The following is a 19168-nucleotide window of genomic DNA, read 5'->3' on the forward strand; positions in this document are numbered from 1 at the left end:
CACGCTTTTACTTGTTGATATTATTTTTCTTTATTTCCATAATATTGGGTTGCCCAAAAGTAATTGCGGATTTTTCATATAGTCGGCGTTGACAAATTTTTTCAACGGCTTGTGACTCTGTAATTGCATTCTTCTTCTGTCAGTTATCAGCTGTTGCTTTAAGCTTGCTTTAGAAAAAAAGTGTAAAAAAAGTATATTTGATTAAAGTTCATTCTAAGTTTTTTTAAAAATGCATTTACTTTCTTTTAAAAAATCCGCAATTACTTTTTGGGCAACCCAATATTTTGGCTTTTGCTTAAGCAAAATATGAAAACACACTGGTGTATTGTTAAAATATTTTGAAATAAATTTTAACACTTGCTCTATACACATTATAGGCAGCAAATTTCAGTTGGACCATGTAATCGTTATTGGGAAATGGAATCAAACGAAACGCCTCAGCTTTCAAAGTGGCATTGTCCATGATAATGTCATGCTAAAAAAATGTCGGCTTTAGCAATGTATGTCCTTGCAACAAACAACACAGAGCACAAACTTACATCGTATGGACAGGTGTGATTAATATTTGAAAAAGGCATGATGAAATTGTCAAAAATAATTTTCCAGAACATTTGACGTTTGGGATATTGAAAGAATTCGCACAAGTTAACAGTGGTGTTGTACATATAGGGACGAAAAATGTTACCTTGATGAAATAGCTGTCCATTGGTCTATGAGAATGGATTGGGAAAATTTCTTTCAGCGAATGGTATTTTTAACATTTTGCCACCAACTTACCGTTATATTGTTGATTGGAAGTTGGTGAAGTTCTACATGGATATGCAAGGATACCACATCGTTTCCCAAGTCCTTTAAATAGCATTTTTTGAAGCTTTATCGTATTCTTCACATTCTACTTTTGTAAATTTGGCTTTCATTAAATGTGCCAAATCTAAGAAATGGGCCACAAAAAATACCGCTCCAATGAAAATCGATCTGAATTGTTGCATTATGGTATTGCGACTTAAAAATGGGTTTAAAATCCTAGCCTATTTATACCTTTCTGCTAATTTATTTATAATTGTCAATTCGTTTTTTGTTTCAAAATCAATTATCCTCCAATGACTGTTCTTCAAACAATTTTAGAGATTTTTCTATGGATAAATTACTCAACCGGAACTTTAATCGAAAACACGACAATATGGAAATCTGTACTCACTCCGTATGTCCGTCCATGTGTCCGTCAGTTGTAATCAAAGTCTTTAAAAATTGAGATATTGAGTTAAAAATTTGCACTGAGTCTTATATCTTCTATACGCAGGTTAAGTTCTTGAATGGGGCACATCGACTATATTTGGATATGGCTGCCTTTTAGACCGATCTGGCGATTTAGGGTCTTAGGCTATAACAGGCGGATTTATTACCCGATTTCGCTGAAATTTGGCACAGTGAGTTTTATTTGGCCCGCCGACATCCAAACCAAAAATGGTCCAGTTCGGAATATATTTGCATATAGCTGGTATATAGACCGATCTGTCGAGTTTGTCGAGTTATAACAAGCGCATTTATTATCCGACTTCGCGGGTGACCAGAGGAACGCCCCAAGGAGGGGTGTTCTCGCCGATGATGTGGCACCTCGTGATTAAAGAAATCATGGTGGATCTCGGTGGGGACGACACGAGGATTATCGCTTATGCTGAAGATATCGTGGTGCTGGTTAGAGGCTAGTTTCTGTCAACGATCAGCGAGATCATGGAAAGGTCACTGAGGACGTTGTCGCGATGGGCTACCAGAAATGGTTTGAATACCAACCCAGAAAAGACGGAGCTGGTGCTCTTTTTGCGTAGATATAAGATACCGGGGTTCAGACTCTCGTCCTTGGACGGGGTCACTCTGCGGCTGTCGCAGGAGGCGAAGTACATAGGCATAATTCTCGATTCTCGACTCTCCTGGAAGAGGAACACCGAGGAAAGAAGCCGTAAAGCACTGTGCGCTTTTTACTCCTGCAGGAGGATGTTTGGTAGGAAGTGGGGGTGACTCCCAAGATGATTTATTAGATGTAAACGGCCATCGTTAGACCAGTACTGGTCTATGGAGTACTGCCATGGTGGGACGCCGTAGGCAAGAGGACGCGTGCGAAGGAGTTCGTGAAGCTCCATAAACAGGCCTGCGTCGGGATCACAGGGGCGCTGAGATCCGCACCGCAGGCAGGCTTGGAGGTTAAGCTGGATATGCAGCCCATTGGTGCCTATATTTGGAACTGCGCCGCCAGGGTCGCGCTTAGGCTGAGAGAGCTCGGCATGCTAAAGGAGGATGGTTGCGGCCTCAGTTCGAATCTGGGTGTTATGGATAGGGAGGATAGACTGAGGAGGATCTCCGACTACCTGGCACCAGTGCCGACTAGAGTGAGGGCATTCGCGATTCGTTTTACTGAGAGGGCGGATGGTGTACTTGAGGATGATGAGACCTCGATCTACTTAGATGGCTCTTTGGAGTCAGGGACTGGATTGGGGGTCTACTCTGATGCACTCAATATCACACTGCCGGACGAGTGCACAGTCTTTCAGGCAGAGGTCTGTGCCATTGCAGTAGCCGCAAGAGAAATTCTGGCAAGAGGCCTACCGCCCTCGAAACTCAAAATTTATGTGGACAGTATGGCAGCGCTCACGGCCTTGGGGTCGAAGATGGTGAGGTCAAGAGGCGTGGCGGACTGTTTGGAATCCCTGGATAGGCTCCGGGTCCACGATGTGACGCTGACATGGGTTCCTGGGCATGAGGGATTCCAGGGAATGAAAGGGCGGACGAGTGCGTCAGGAGGGATTCGTCTGCGCTGGGCGGACCAGTCATCCGTCTTGCTACGTGCCATTTGTCGAGATACTGAACACAGTAGATGGGATGGCCAGGGCGGCGTCGTTGGCGAGGTGGGACACGGTGGATGGTTGCCGGACTGCGTAGGTGCTATGGCCGGTCATCGACCGGAGGAGGACGAGGGAATTGCTGGCGTTCGATAAGAGGTCGATGTGTACTTTGACAGGGGTCATAACCGGGGCACAGTGCCATAGGCCGCATGGCGGCGCGCTTGGAGCATTTCCTATGTTATTGTACGGCTTTCGCGGCTAACAGATACCGACACTTAGGTGGAGACACAATACCAGACATGAACCAACTTAGGGGAGTGCCATGGAGAGCAATTAAGGATTTTGTAAGTAGCACGAAATTCCTAACTTAGATTTCCTTTTGTGAGCTCTTTTGAACTAACCTAACCTGTGTAGAAAAACCCCTCGAGTTCTCAAATTCCAAAGCCAAGATGCCCCATTTGCGCTTATGGTTTTATACCCACCACCATAGGATTCATGTCAAGTGTGATATGAATCGGTGTATAAATAGATATAGCCCCCATATAAACCGATCTCCGGTTTTACTTCTTCCCAAGATTCGGTCCGGCCGAACACAGCTACCGCAATCTTCAAAAAAAAAAAAATTGCGGAATCTTTACCAATTTAACAGTAACAAGAAGTTTGGTAATTTTCGATGATGAGAAAATATGGGGAAGCTCTACCCCCCCAAAAAAAACAAAAAAATATTTAATTCCTAGCTACGTCCCTGGGACGGTGGTGTACTAATCTAGTTATTCTATATGTAACACCTCGGAATCTTGATATGTGACCCCATGAAGTTTGTATTTTCTTGATTGTCTCGGCATTCTAAATCGATCTAGCCATGTCCGTCTGTTCGTCCCTCCATATCCACTGCAATTTTCAAAAAAAAAAATTGCGGTTTCTTTACCAATTTAACAGTAACAAGAATTTTGATAATTTTCGATTATGAAAAAACATGGGGAAGCTCCACGCCAACCCCCCAAAAAAAAAAAAAAGTATTATTCCTAGCTACGTCCCTGGAATGGTCGTGTAGTAATCGAGTTTTTCTATATGAAACACCTCGGAATATTGATATGTGATCCCATAAAGTTTGTATTTTCTTGATTGTCTCAGCATTCTAAGTCGATCTAGCCATGTCCGTCCGTCTGTTCGTCCCTCCGTCCGTCCGTGTGTTAAAATCACGATCAAGCTAACCGCTTGATTTTGCGAACAAATACTTCTTGCTGATGTAGGACGTTGGGGATTGCAAATGGGTCATATCGGTTCAGATTTGGATATAGCTCCTATATAAACCGATCTCCCAATTTGACTTCTTGAGCCCTTACAAGCCGCAATTTTTGTCGGAGTTGGCTGAAATTTTGCATGTAGTGATCTGCTGCGACTGTCAACAACTATACAAAGTACGATCCAAGAAGGTCTATAACCTAATATAGATCCCATATAAACTGAGCTCCCGATTTGAAATCTTCAGCCCCTTGAAGCCGCATATTTTGTTCGATTTGGCTGAAATTTTACGCGTAGTGTGGCGATTTCCAATAACTGTGTCAAGTACGGTTCAAAATCGATCTATAACCTGTTATACCTCCCAAATAAACCGATCTGTTTATTATCCTTGTTCGTTTACTATAAGCTTTAATTTTTCCTGGTTTATCGTTAATTTGGTATGTAGAGTAAAATCATGCCCTTGAACTAAATTTATTTTCTACTAGCTAACCCGGGCCCGTTCCGCTGCGCCTTCTTTTTCTGTATATGGAACAAAAGTTTCCTTGGAATATTTATTTTGGACGATTAAAGATCTCTTAATTGTCCGTGCTAACTTGACTAACAGTTTAACAATATAAGTGCCTTTATCTGAATCCCACATGAACTTTATTCTGCTACGAATTTAAGTTTGGATGTAAGGTGTACTCCATTCTTAAAATAATTCATTTCAGCCCGTCTGATTTAAAGGTGTTTTCGGGGTAAAGGTGGTCCCCCAGATACTTGGCACTGAAAAAATATCATCATCGTGCTCTTCTCTCAAATCCCATTTATTTAAACCCCATATTGGCATTGGCTTAAGAGGAGTTTACAGGATGAGGCGTCCCCCAAACACATGGCCCCAAAATAGTTTATCAAATTCGTTTTCTAATCTCAAATACCTAGCCGAAAAATTTTTTCTCTTTGGGGGTGTTTTGGGAAAGGGGTGATGCCCTAAATACATGGCCCTATATTTGGATATCAAACTCGTATTCTACTCCCAAATACCTTTATTTGAGCCCCATATTATGATGGTCACTAAAAAATTGCTGTTTATGGGGTAGTTTGGGAAAGGGGTAGACCCGCGAAAATGGGTATCAATTCTTGCTCTACGCCCCAATACCTTTCATTTAAGCTCCACATTGATATGGTAGGTAATATCGTAAATAGGCCCGATTTAGGGGTGTTTTGGGGATTGGGGTGGTCACCCAAACAATAATCCCGGAAAATATATCAGCAACGTGCTCTATTCTCATATATCTATATATCATTTATTTGAACCCCATATTGCCATTGCCCTCAAAATTGAATATCGAACTCGTTTTCTAATCTCACTTAAAGTCCTTATTGCAAAAGTCAGCAAATATTTCCGGTTTGGGATATTGGCCCTAAAAACTATAAATATTTAGTTCCACTCTCTTTAAGACCCAAATTATCTTGGTGAGCAAATACGCCCTATTTGGGGGTTGTAATGGTGATGGGACGTCCGCTAGACAGTTGGCCCCTAACGTTGATATCAGATATGTGGTCTACCTTTAATTTGAGCCCCATATTTCCATAGTCGGTAAACATGACCTGGTTGGGGGGTGTTTTGGGGGATGGGCGGCCACTCAGTGAGTTGGCCTTGAAAATCTATATCGGATTCGTGTTCCACTCTAAAAACCTTCTTATTTGAGCCTCATATTGCAATAGTCAGCAAATACTTACTATTTGGGTGGTGTTGTGGGGGTGGAGTGGCTCCGTAGACACTTTTCCCGAATATTGATATCAAATTCGTGCTTTACTCCCAAAGACCTTTCATTTGAGCCCCATATTGCTATGGTCGTTAATGTGTCCCTTTTGGGAGATGTTTTTGCTGAGAGGCGGCCCCACAAACACTTGGTCCCATATTTGGATATCATATTCATATTCTACATTCAAATACCTTTTATTTAAGCCCCATATTCCCATGGTCAGTAAATAAGTCCTGTATGGGGGGTGTTTTGAAAAAGGGGTGTACACCCAGAAACGTGGTCCCATAGTTGGATATCAGATTCGTATTCTACTCGCAAATACCTTTCATTTGAGTCCCATATTGCCATGGTCGGCAAATATGTCCGATTTAGGGGTGTTTTGGGGCTTGGTGTGGTCCCCCTAGCACTTGGTCCGACAATTGGATATAAGATACGTTTTCTAATCCTAAATACCTTTCATTTGAGTCCCATATTGTCGTGATTGGTCTAAATATATGTTTGGTAGGTTTTAGGGTGGGGCAGCCCCCCTAGGTACCCCATCCGAAATTTGGATACCAAATTTTTATTTTTAGGGTACTATATGAGAGCACACAATATTTCGCACCACCAATCTCCGAGATCTGGCGTTTTTGAAAATTATGGTAAGGGGGAGGGTCCGCCCCCCCCCCCCCCCTTCAGATATCAAAAAATGTAGTACCCTATTTTCACGACGGGATCATTATGCACCATCTGTGAAAATTTCAAAAAAAACGGGTCCGCCATTTCTGAGTCTATAAGGAACACACAAACAAACAAACAAACCTAAAAACAAACAAATTGATTTTTATATAAAGGGTGATTTTTTTGAGGTTAGGATTTTCATGCATTAGTATTTGACAGATCACGTGGGATTTCAGACATGGTGTCAAAGAGAAAGATGCTCAGTATGCTTTGACATTTCATCATGAATAGACTTACTAACGAGCAACACTTGCAAATCATTGAATTTTATTACCAAAATCAGTGTTCGGTTCGAAATGTGTTCAAATTTTGACAAATTTTGTTCAGCGATGAGGCTCATTTCTGGTTGAATGGCTACGTAAATAAGCAAAATTGCCGCATTTGGAGTGAAGAGCAACCAGAAGCCGTTCAAGAACTGCCCATGCATCCCGAAAAATGCACTGTTTGGTGTGGTTTGTACGCTGGTGGAATCATTGGACCGTATTTTTTCAAAGATGCTGTTGGACGCAACGTTACGGTGAATGAACACATTTCGAACCGAACACTGATTTTGGTAATAAAATTCAATGATTTGCAAGCGTTGCTCGTTAGTAAGTCTATTCATGATGAAATGTCAAAGCATACTGAGCATCTTTCTCTTTGACACCATGTCTGAAATCCCACGTGATCTGTCAAATACTAATGCATGAAAATCCTAACCTCAAAAAAATCGCCCTTTATAAGAAAAGTTTTAAGCGGAATCCATGGTGGTGGGTTCCCAATATTCAGCCCGTCCGAACTTAACACTCTTTTACTTGTTTTTCGTTTGTTTCATTTCATGCAATGCGAAACCAACAGGCCTATAAACTATCACACTTTGCATAGGAAGTACATTTCCAACATAAGTTAGACAATTACTCAATTAACTATTGAACTACTTATGATGGGTTTCCCTCATGTGAGATAAGCCCTTAAATATTTAAAACAATTTGCGGGTGGTGTTTTGACCAATATTTTGAGTTTTTTTCCCCCTCTTTTTGGAAAAATATATCCCGTAGGTTATTGGCTTATTCACGAATTCACGAACTTGCAAACACACGTTGCAGTTCCAACGTCATAGTTGCCAGTTGCGCGAACGAGTTTAAGTGTGGTAGCTGGAATTTCGTTGGTATTCGAATTTCACAGTAACCCAGTTATGGGGCTTTCAAACAACACCGCGTAGTAGTTGGTTTTTTTTTTGAGTTTTGTTTTTTAACAGCCTTTTTCTATTCACTTAGAAAATGAAAAAAAAAGACGCAACAACAACAACAACAACAACAACAAAGAAAACAAAAACAAATTTAATTTTGTGAGTTTATTTTGAATTTACAATTTTTATGGCTAGAAATTGTTGTGGTTCACTGTTGTTGTTGTTGCTGCTGGTTATTTTCTGGTAATGCCTTGTATGGCTAGAGTGTAGTTTGTGCCAACTATGTACGCGTACTTAATTTCATGCCATTTCATTCTTTTCGTTGTCGTTGGATATTTTCCATGTGAGTTTGGAATTTGTGTCAACAGAATCTCTCTCGCTCGACATGGTTCTATCTATTGAATGGGAATGGCTTGTACCCCAACGTCTGGTCTACGTCCATGCCCGAGAGTGTATGACTATGTGCAGACATTTTTTTTCGCATATTTTCATTCAGGTTTGTGTTGTTTTTTATAGCTATTACTGTTGCTGCTGGTTGTATAGAATTGAAAAGTAGAGATATTTGTGAATGAATAAATAAATTTTATGGATTTGGTAAGGTTTTTTTTTGTTCTACCAACTCAACCCAATTGATTGTTTATAAGACTCACACCTTGAAGAACTTGTTGCAAAAAGTCTTTGTGAGAGAGCTTGAGATAGAGGGGGAGCAGGAAATAATAAACTAGTGCTTTGGTTAAAATCATATAAATGTCATATGGCATGAATCATTTATTTTTAAGATTATAGAAAAGTTCTTGTCTCTGTGCCATTTGGCCAGCCTGACTGACTCTTTGGGGCCATAGTACTGCAAAAATGTATCGCCTTACGGCATGAGCATTGTTGTAATGCACCACAGGCCATTTGCTTATGGCAACTTGAAATTGGGAATTGGAATTAAGAGCACTTGGTGGCAGCCAGACATATTGTGTAAGCAAGCCACTTTATCTGTTAAATTAAAATGTTCACCTGGGAGGCTGGTTGTACAACTTAAGGTTTGTTGCTTAAGTCTTTTGTTTTTGCTTACCCAATGCTTGTCATTTGGTAGTTTTAGCTAACCATGATGTATTAAAACGAAACAATTTTAGACTTGTTAGCTTGCAATCTAGATTAGAAATACAAAAATTTTGCAAAAATTGTATAAAAAAAATTAACTAAATAGTATGAAAAGTTTTTTTTTATGAAAATTTGGAATTGTAAGCTATCAAATTTTAAATGAACAATTGTGGATTTTAACAATATTTTGTCACCGAATTTTTTTTTTTAACTAAATAATGACATTCTTAAGTTGACGATGTGTCATGTTCGTGTCTTAAGTCTTTTCACATTGATTAAACTGTTTGTGTCTTAAGTCTTTTGAATTGGAATAACATTTTTAATTAAAACACAAAAAGGCCATGGCGAACTGTGGATATGCATCAACATGTATATATTTAGTATCATATTTCATTATGACTACTATATCCATAGTAATATCCAAATATGGGCCTCTCCGCATAGTATTATGTTCAGTTGCCGAGAAGCCTTAATTATATAGGGTTGCCCAAAAAGTAATTGCGGATTTTTTAAAAGAAAGTAAATGCATTTTTAATAAAACTTAGAATGAACTTTAATCAAATATACTTTTTTACACTTTTTTCCTAAAGCAAGCTAAAAGTAACAGCTGGTAACTGACAGAAGAAACAATGCAATTACAGAGTCACAAGCTGTGAAAAAATTTGTCAACGCCGACTATATGAAAAATCCGCAATTACTTTTTGGGCAACCCAATACAAGTCACGTTACAAATTTAATCGAAATCGGGCAAAAAATTCTCTTTCATGGGTTTACGACCCTAATTGGAAGATGGAGTGGCCTAATGTAACTCACTGTTCCACTGTTTTAGTGAAATCTGGAAACTAGTGCGAAAAAAATACATATCTGTTCCAAATTTCAGTTCAATATATCAATTTTTGAAGGCTGTAGGTTATAACAACATACGAACGAACAGACACACGGACATTGCTAAATCGTTTTGCAAAAAATCGTGTTGTAAACGGAATGACGAAATTAATATACCCACCTCGAAATTGAAAAATTCCCAAAATTCTTTTGTTACTGTGAAACGGGTAAAAATATTTGAAATTTTTTTTATAAAAAATTGTAGTCGCTAATGTGTCCTGCAAAGAATCCATCGGTGGTGATATATGGTTATGAAACAAGAGCAAAACTCTGTATTGCATGCTGGAACACCATCTATAGATCTTATATCGTTTTGTGCAGATATCTTAGTTTTAAAGTAAGAATGGACAATTTAAAGCACCTCGTTTCCACAATAAGACGATTTCCATATCTGACAAGGTCAAATACTTAGGTGTGATTTTGGACAAGAAACTGAATTGAAAGTGTCACATTCCAGAGCTTACTAAGAAGGCTCACAGATGTTGGACATGTAGGCGGGCCGTAGACTCGAAATTGGGCCTGAATCCGGGGAAAGTCCACCGACTTTACAGGACTGCTACGGAGAAAAAATACAACACAAGGACTATAAAACAAGTTCGGAGAACATGTTGTCTTGTCATAGGTGGAGCGAAGAGGACCACGCCCACTAGGGCACTGGGGACTATTCTAGATATCCGACCCATTGACATACAGATTAAGTGTGATACAGCCACTGCGGCTATGAGACTTAAGGCGATGGGAGAATGGATTGAGGATGGGAACAGCTCATACCATCGCGGTATAATCGAGGCGACAATAATAGGAAACCTGGAAGAAAAGAGGTTTCCGATCGCTTAACTGAGATGAACCTTGAAGTCGAGTGCGAGGCACTGTTACCAGCGGCACGGTCTTGGATTGACGGAACTCTAGTATTGCCATCTGGAAGATCATGTTACACGGATGGATCAAAGCTAGAGGACAGAGTGTTCCTGGGAGTCTACATTGAGAACACAGGGACTGAGATCTGTTTTAAACTGCCTGACCAAAATCCTGTCTGCAGGTGAAGACAGGATTATGGAACTTCCTGCAGGTGAAGTTCCGGGCGATCACGGAATCTGTAAGGTGGTGTGATGTTAACGCGAGGATGTCGAGTATGAACTTCTTTACGGACAGTAAACAGGCCATAAGGGCAATAACAAACAGGACGGTAAGATCGCGAACAGTCTTGCAGTGTAGGAAGAGGATTAACGCTTTCTCTGAGGATGGAAAAATCCGCATCGTTTGGGTGCCGGACCATAGCGGAGAAAGGAGGAATGAAAAGGCAGGCGATTTGGCGGTGAAGGACAGAAGACAGCCGTCAATAAACTTGGTTAACCCGAAGCTCTTTCGGGTCGACGCAGTCCGAGTTAAGGGCGTGGGCGACGAATAGGCATGTAACCCTGTGGGACAGCGAAACGGTTGGTAGGTCGCCGAAAATCCTATGGAGGGATCCATATCGTGAGAAGGCTATTACTAAAAAGAAGTAAAAAGGAGGTCAGTATAGCTTTTGGTATCATAACGGGACACATAGGACTACGAGCTCTCTTATATAAAATCGGTGTAGCAATTGATAGCATTTGTAGGACATGTGGGGAAGATGAAGAGGCGTAGGAGCATTTCCTATTTGATTGCCCGGCTTTGTCGTCTAACAGATACCGGCACGTAGTTGGGGACACAATTCTAGAAATGAACCAACTTAGCGGCGTGGCAAGCAAAGAATTTGTAAGTAGCACGGAATTCCTAATTTAGATTTAATTTTTCGAGATTACTTTTTTTAGTATTTAGAGCGCACAACAAGCCGATTACTGGCTTACGTGTATGTCCATGCAAATAAATATCTGCTCTCTCTTTTCAACCTAACCTTGTCCTTAGTAAAAATTTCGTTGAAGTCTGCTTTCATTGAAATATTGTCTTCAAAAAAGTTCCCGAAATTTTATCTCTATAAAATATATCATTGAAATTTAGTTTTTCAAAGAGATAATTAAAATTTTGTCCTTTATTTCGAGCACCAAGCTGCCCAATTTTGTATTTAGAAAAAAATTTCATTAAGGTTTTACATTTAGAAAAAGTTTTATTGAATTTTGTTTTAATGAATTTCTGTTTTTTTTTTTTTGAAATTTTGCCTTAAGAAAAATTTTATTGACCATTTCTCGTTAGAAAATTTTTTATTGAAATTTTGTGTTGAGACGAAAATACATGCATTGGGAAAAAGTACAGCTAATAGACAGGGTTGTCGAGCGTGGTTAATGCGGTAATTGTATTATAGACGCGTTTTCGCTATTAATACGATTCAAATACAACATACCAGCGCACGGCCCTTGAAGCCATCACACCTAATATGGTTGAAAAGTCTTCTAACCAAAGACGAAACGCGACGCATAGGTTGGTGTGTGTTGCTATCTTTGGCTTTCCTCCCATTAACTCGTCACGAAAGAGTAACAAACAAGAATTGTAAAATTTTATGATCTTCGCCCTAAAAGGCAAAAAACTTGAAAAATTAAAAATTTGGCAGAGCCCGGCCGGGATTCGAACCTGGGCACACGGAGCAACGACGAGAGCCATTGCCGTTGTCTTGGCGTTCGAAGCCATCAATCTATTCTTCTATTAAGAAGCCATTGAAATAGAAAGCGAGGTTGACCCATACAAATATGTTATACAACATCTGAAGGGACTAGATTGTGGTATCAGAGATTAAAGTCTCCATATTCCAAATTGGGATGTAGTTTTAATTTCAAGGCTACAAATTAACATGCTATAAACTGTAGGCCCAACACACTGGAGGATAGAGAGCAGCACTATTGTACTTATGACATGGATGACATTTTTGACGATGACTTCTGTGATGGCTTTGAACATACATGCAAAGTTTGGTCCAATTCTTTCTAAAACTCGATATAGCTCCCATATACACCAATCGGCCGATATGACTCCTTGAGCCACTTTTGCACGATAACTACTGTGCAGAGCGCATTATTTGCCTAAAAATGCCGAAAAGGTCCGAAAACGTGCGATCGGTTTAAATGAAGATATAAAATTAAAAGTCTTAAGAAGTCAAATCTGGAGAACAGTTTATGGAAGCTGCATCAGACTATGGACCGATTTGGACCATACTAAGAACGGTTGTCGTAAAACATAACAGAACTCAATATGCAAAATTTCATCCAAATCGGTTACGAACTATGCCCTCCAGGAATTTTTATTGAAATTGTTCACTAATTAAGTCACTCATACTCACTGAAGCTCTTCATAAACCCCTATTATCAAGATCATTATACTGTATCGAAAAGACAGTCATGAATTGTACCCAAAAATCACAATGACTACTTTTTTGACCGAAAAAGTAAACCTCAAAAATTTCACCAAAGGAAATACGCACCTACAGCATTCTTATGCAAATGAGCTAAACTCAAACAGGTTGAAATGCAAAACTCAAACCATTATTTATTTATTTTTATTTTCTTTTATTAGCATTCCGTAGCTCTATAACCAAGGGGCAAAATCTTTCCAAGTGACCACAAAAGTTAAACAGAATTTAAATGGTGTTAAAGACACACTAATCCCAAAAAAAAAGAAGTTAACACGTTAATCGATGCTAAATTATTTTCTAGCATCATCACAATGGTTACAATGATTTGGTCATATTTTGGTTCATTAACCTGTTTTTGATCATCGTATTGCGGTAATGTAATGTGGTCAGCAATATTTTTCTTATTTTTGTATGCGAGAGAGAGAGGGAAAATAATTTCTTGTGGCCATAACGGGGTATAATTTACTAAGTAAACAAGATTTTTATGGAGGGGGATTTTGGGATTTTTGTTGCTGTTGTTCTTGAGCAACGTAAATCATTAAAAAAATACGGGCCAAACCAAAAATTTGTTTTCTGTTTTTTTTTTCTTTTGGTTTTTGTTGATGAGGCCATGTGATTGCCGAGTTTGGGGCAATGTTCTCGAAAAATAACCAAAGACTTAAGCAACAAACTTGGGTTCAGCTATAATGAGGAGAATCAATTGCTTTGCTGGGTGTGAGCATTGAGAAATTTAAGCTAGGCGTCTGTGTGAGTGCTAAAACAAGCCAGGGAAGAGAAATTCGTGCTTTGGTACTTTTATTGATACGTGATTTTTTCTAAAAACAAAATGTCTATGAAATTTTCTCTAAAGATAAAATTTCTATGAAATTTTCCTTGCACCTGTATAGGACAAGGGTTTTCCAAAATCCGCCTTCACTGAATAGAACATTCGATTGATATGGATGCCATACAAACCGATTTCGGATCTTGAGTTCTTGATCCTCTAGAGGGGCGCAATGCTTATCCCAGTTGTCTGAAATTTTGTTATGACTTCCAACAAGTGTGCTAAGTATGTCAAAATCATTTCATAACCTGATATAGCTCCCATATAAACCGATATAGGATCTTGACATCTTGAGCCGCTAGAGGCCGCAATTATTATCCGATTTGGCTAACGTTTTTTTGAGTATGGTTTAAACCAAAACCTGATATAGCTCCCATATAAATTGATCTCCCGATTATAAAGGGTGATTTTTTAGCTATTATCTTTTTGGCAACACTGTTTTAAACAGCTCACGTACGTTTCGTGTTTTGTAACACTATCAAACATCTTCAGTTTGGTCTATAATTTAACCTTGAATCGTCTTACAAACGAACAACGCTTGCAAGTTATTGAATTTTATTATCAAAATGCTCGCTCTATTAAGAAAGAAATGACGATTTCGGAGTGAAGATCAGCCAGAAGCATTGAAGCTACCAATGCATCCAGAAAAAGTCACAATTTGGTGCGGCTTATGGGCTGGTGGCATCATTGGACCGTACTTCTTCAAAGATGATACGAATTGTAACGTAAATGTGAATGGTGAGTGCTACCGTGAGATGACATCCACCTTTTTTTTGCACGAGATGCAAGTGCTGGGCTTCCATGATATGTGGTTTCAGCAACACGGTGCCACATGGCACACAGCACGCGTAACAATGGATTTATTGAGAGGCTAGTTCGGCGAACATTTACCTGCCGAAATGTATGCCAAAATTGGACTAAGAGTATGCCAAAATTGGACTAAGCCGATGGACCATTAGAGACACAGTCACGGTCAACATTTGCATGAAATAATCTTCAAACATTAAATTATACGGACCGTACTATCGTTTCAAATTAAGATTTCATGCATTTTTCTGAATTTCATGTGTTTTTTTTTATAAAACTTTCCATAGCTCTTAAAAAATCAATCTTTACTTCGTGAGCCTCTATAGAAAGCAATTTGGTCTGAAATTTTATGCAATGACTTCTGTTATGACCTTAAAACAAAATTCCAAATATGGTCTGATTCGGTCCATAACCTGATATAGCTCTCTTATATGAGGACTGCTATATAAGTTTCTGTCCAAATAATAAAAATGCTAATTTTTATCATCAAATATGGGTTTTATGTTTTTCAGTAGTATCCTCCAAAACTTCAACATGCGCCAAAACAATTTTTAAGCTTATTTTCCACTACGGTTGAGACGCCGCCAAAACATGGTTATTGGACGCTGACTACTAAGAACTCTGATATAGCTGCCATATAAACTGATCTCCCAATTCTAACTCTTGAGCCCCGGACCCTGGTTCTGTTCGGTTCAGTTTAACAGAACCGCCTCCATCATCGGTCGGTGAGGTGTAACCGGTGCATGTAGTGGCTACATTTCCGATCTTGCTCTGGCCTTACATCACTACGAGAATATAGCCACACTGAATATGTTGCAAGGTACTGTGCGAACATAGACAACAGTGGGTCGCAAGTGTCGTCGTCGGACTATGTGATCCCCCGACCTCTTCCGTGCGGCAATATACGCAACAGCAGCATCCCAGCCCCAATATTGCCAGTGCCGTGAAGAGTATCATTTTTGCTATTGAATTGCAACGGTCTCCTTGGCAGGATCGATGAGATTGCGAAATGAGTCGGAAGAACATATTGGTTAAAGCGATCCAGGAGACAAAGCTGACCAATACCTGCAGCTTGCACAGTAGCCGTGAGGCTACAATATGCTACGTAAGGATCGCTCAAAGAATGGAGGTGGGGGATTGGGCTTCGTGATACAACATTCCGTGTAGTATAGGACCATCTCGCCTGCGCCATGTGCTAGAGACCCCTACATGAAATGCATGGGGATAGCAGTCAGGTCCGGTACTGCCGAGATAGAGCTATACAACGTGTACATACCGCCGGTTGGTAGCTGTGTCCCAATTAACGACCAGTCTTACAAGCGCGACATATGAGTGCTACTATCTGGCCATAATCGTCTGGTTCTAAGAGACTAATGCATATCACATTTCATGGCATTCCCCCATAGGTAACGACTAGCGGGGCATAGCCTTGGCAGCGCAGATTGAAGGCTCCACGTTTTGCTCTTTGAATGAGGATGTCCCCACTATGCCTTCATAATTCTCACCATCGACCGACCACCCTGCTTCATAACCTCTGAGCGCCGGACATTTATCAATTAAAAGAAGGCCGATTATGTCGGCTTCAGAGAGTACACCAATCGCCGCTTCAGTAACTGCCCTCCCGAGCCTCGTAGAAGAATTTCCATTCGCCGAGCATCAGCATTGTTTACGAAGACTGCATAGCACAACAACTACTCTGCATGCCATAAATTTTTTTCAATTTCAATTTTTGCCCATGAACAATCCACTAAGGAACAGGGGCAAACTTATCAATGAGTGTAGTCCGATTCAAGTTTAAGCTCAATGAGAAGGGGCCTCCTTTTTATAGCCGAGTCCGAACGGCGAGCCGCAGTGCGACTCCTCTTTTGAGAAAAGTTTTACATTGCATAGTACCTCACAAATGTCGCCATCATTAGGAGAGAAAAACCACCAATGAAAATTTTTTCTGATGGTCTCGTCAGGATTCGAACCCAGGCGTTCAGCGTCATGGGCGGACATGCTAACCTCTGCGCTACGGTGGCCTCCTCTGCATGCCATCACCGTACATATTTTCCGTGGCTTTAATCAGTTCAAGCCCTATGATAAAACGGTCCTCGTGGCACTCGACCTATCGAAGGCATTCGACCCGGTCAGCCATGACAAACTCTTTGAGGACATTGCCAATACGTTCCTCCAGGCAGGCCTGAAACGCTGGGTCACGAATTATTGTATCTGTGTGGTCGCCAGTCACTTGTGGAATTTAGGGATAAGAAGTTGAAACACCGTAGAGTGAAATAGGGAGATCCCCAAGGCGTTGTGATATCTCCGGCACTATTTAACCTCTACCTATCCTCCATTCCACCGCCTCCAGATGGCATAGAGATTGTATCATATGCGGACGATTGTACGATCATGGCATCAGGCCCCCCACCCATTGATGACATCTACAATAGGTTAAACATCTACCTCAATGAACTTGCCTTATAATTCGCTACAAGAAATCTGAAGATATCTGCCAACAAATCTTCATGCACATTGTTCACTACATAAACGCATGAAGTGCGTACGGAGCTGAAAGTGATGGTCGACGGACCGTCATTTTCATGAGAAGCTTAGCTGCGAGCTTCCGGTCTCGTCCACATGTTGCGGATAGTGGAATGTTCCATACAGAGTAACTGCAGTTGCAGTCGCGGACATTCAGCGGTATGGAGCGCAAAGTCTCTGTGAGAGGCCGGGTAGCGCTGGCTCCTGCATAAAAACTGAGCCTATGTTGGTCGATATAACAAGGCGAGTTGTTGGCGCCTTTAAATAACCAATGGCCATAATGTTTCCGCGGCGATCGGTACTTTGGACTGGAACGAGCTTGCTCACTTATAGAAGCTAGATGAGGATCGCCATCTCCACATATAGACATGTGGCTACAACAACAACATAAGTGGAATAACCAGATCTGTCAGAATGCCGCCCTTCGATGGGCTCTCTCGTCAGTTCTCACGTAGACCAACTCTGTCAGGAGACAAAGATTCTACCCATGTGAAGGCATAACTACATGCTGTCTAAGCAATACCTTCTGGGCTGTATAGCGCCCCCCATTGCACCCGAAGAAATTGACCTCCTTCAGCAAACCAAAGTAGCGCTGGCTCAATTACGATCCGGCAGATGCAGCCGCCTCAATTCCTTCAGAGCAAGGATTGATGTCAACGTGTGGGATGTCCCGATTGTACCAGGGACCACACGATACATGTCAACTGTTGAGCTGCCCAGCCAGACGCGCTCCTTTCAGACCCATATCCCTCAGGACGCAACCCATCTTACTCGCAGAGTTCCTGGATCTGGACACTCAACAGAATCAAGCAGACGAATGGTAGAACACCCCACCCCATTCACGAATGGTTCCTGAAAACCGCCATACCACCTTTTTTTGTTCCTCGCTCATCTACATAGCTTAGTAGAGACAATGTGACTCATGCTTTGGGGAACACTGATAGAAAAATGACGGTATTATTTCAATACCACCTGGTATTATTTTGTTCGCGTCATTGGTAAAGATTTTTAATACCATTTGGTATCAATTCAATACCAGGCAAAGGAGACTATTAAGAATTAACGGCGTCACATTTGTATTCTTGTCATTGCTCCAGAAGTGTTGTTAAGCTTTGTTTTAATACAAATTGAGTATGTTAAAACCCTCTCAAATACTCGAAAGCGGTGAGAATGGAAAACATGATAGTCTCTTGTGTGGAAAACGATCCAGAGTTGATGTAAAAGTATGATGGAATTAGTTTGATACTAAAACCAATGACGGTCTGGTGCTGAAACCATTTAAGGATTGGTACTACAACCAATACCAGTTTGGTAATAAGGCTAGTACCAAACGGTACTAATCATTTTATGTTTCACCCTTCCATTCCGGTATTGTTTTTGTACAATACGGCGTTGCTTTGCTATCAATACCGTATGGTACTGAAATGAGCACGTTTGGTATCAACTTTTCTCTTTTTCTAGATAAGATACGGCTTTCTTCTAACTGTGGCTAACTTTGTAAGAAGTTACTTTTAATAGGACTGTGACCCCATTTGTTAACTACCGATTTGGTACCTTTTGGTACACTCCTTTTTACCATCCCTGCTAGCATGCCATCATTATCCCAAACAAACAAAAATACCAAATCACTTTAAATTAATCGTGATTGGTTATAAATCGTTTAAAACTCTTGAAATTCATTTAAATTTCACTTATCGATTCAGCAAAATGCTTACGCATGAAAATAATTTGGAGAATAAATTATTATTCACTCATGGGTGTAGGGGTGTGGCATAAATAAAAGCTTTGTACATTTTTCGTTGGTTTATTACAAACATCATTGTTGTTGTTTGTGTGTGTGTGTGTAAATAAGCCAAACCTTTGCCATTCATTAAATTTAAACATCACATAACAAATTATTTCATTTTTTCCTTGCTTCTTTCTTCTCATTTAGGCCTATTACAGAGGTCTTGAACTTTATCTGCTATCAAATATTTTCCTAATTTATATAATCCC

The 19168-nt window shown here is 40.3% G+C and overlaps 2 protein-coding genes across 2 annotated transcripts in view; both read right to left on the bottom strand.

Annotated features, from left to right (window-relative positions):
- Positions 1 to 19168, bottom strand: part of LOC106089127 (ATP-binding cassette sub-family G member 8) — a 146876-nt gene that overhangs the window by 88927 nt on the left and 38781 nt on the right. The window lies entirely within an intron of this gene.
- Positions 329 to 1907, bottom strand: LOC131994706 (uncharacterized). The gene is made up of 4 exons (XM_059361535.1): positions 1792 to 1907; positions 778 to 871; positions 540 to 710; positions 329 to 475 (listed from the first exon to the last, which is right to left on the bottom strand). The coding sequence occupies exons 1-4, from the start codon at positions 1905 to 1907 to the stop codon at positions 329 to 331; spliced, it is 528 nt and encodes a 175-aa protein (XP_059217518.1).

The sequence above is a fragment of the Stomoxys calcitrans genome, chromosome 2 (assembly GCF_963082655.1).
Source record: "Stomoxys calcitrans chromosome 2, idStoCalc2.1, whole genome shotgun sequence".
In the NCBI taxonomy this organism is placed as follows: Eukaryota; Metazoa; Arthropoda; class Insecta; order Diptera; family Muscidae; genus Stomoxys; species Stomoxys calcitrans.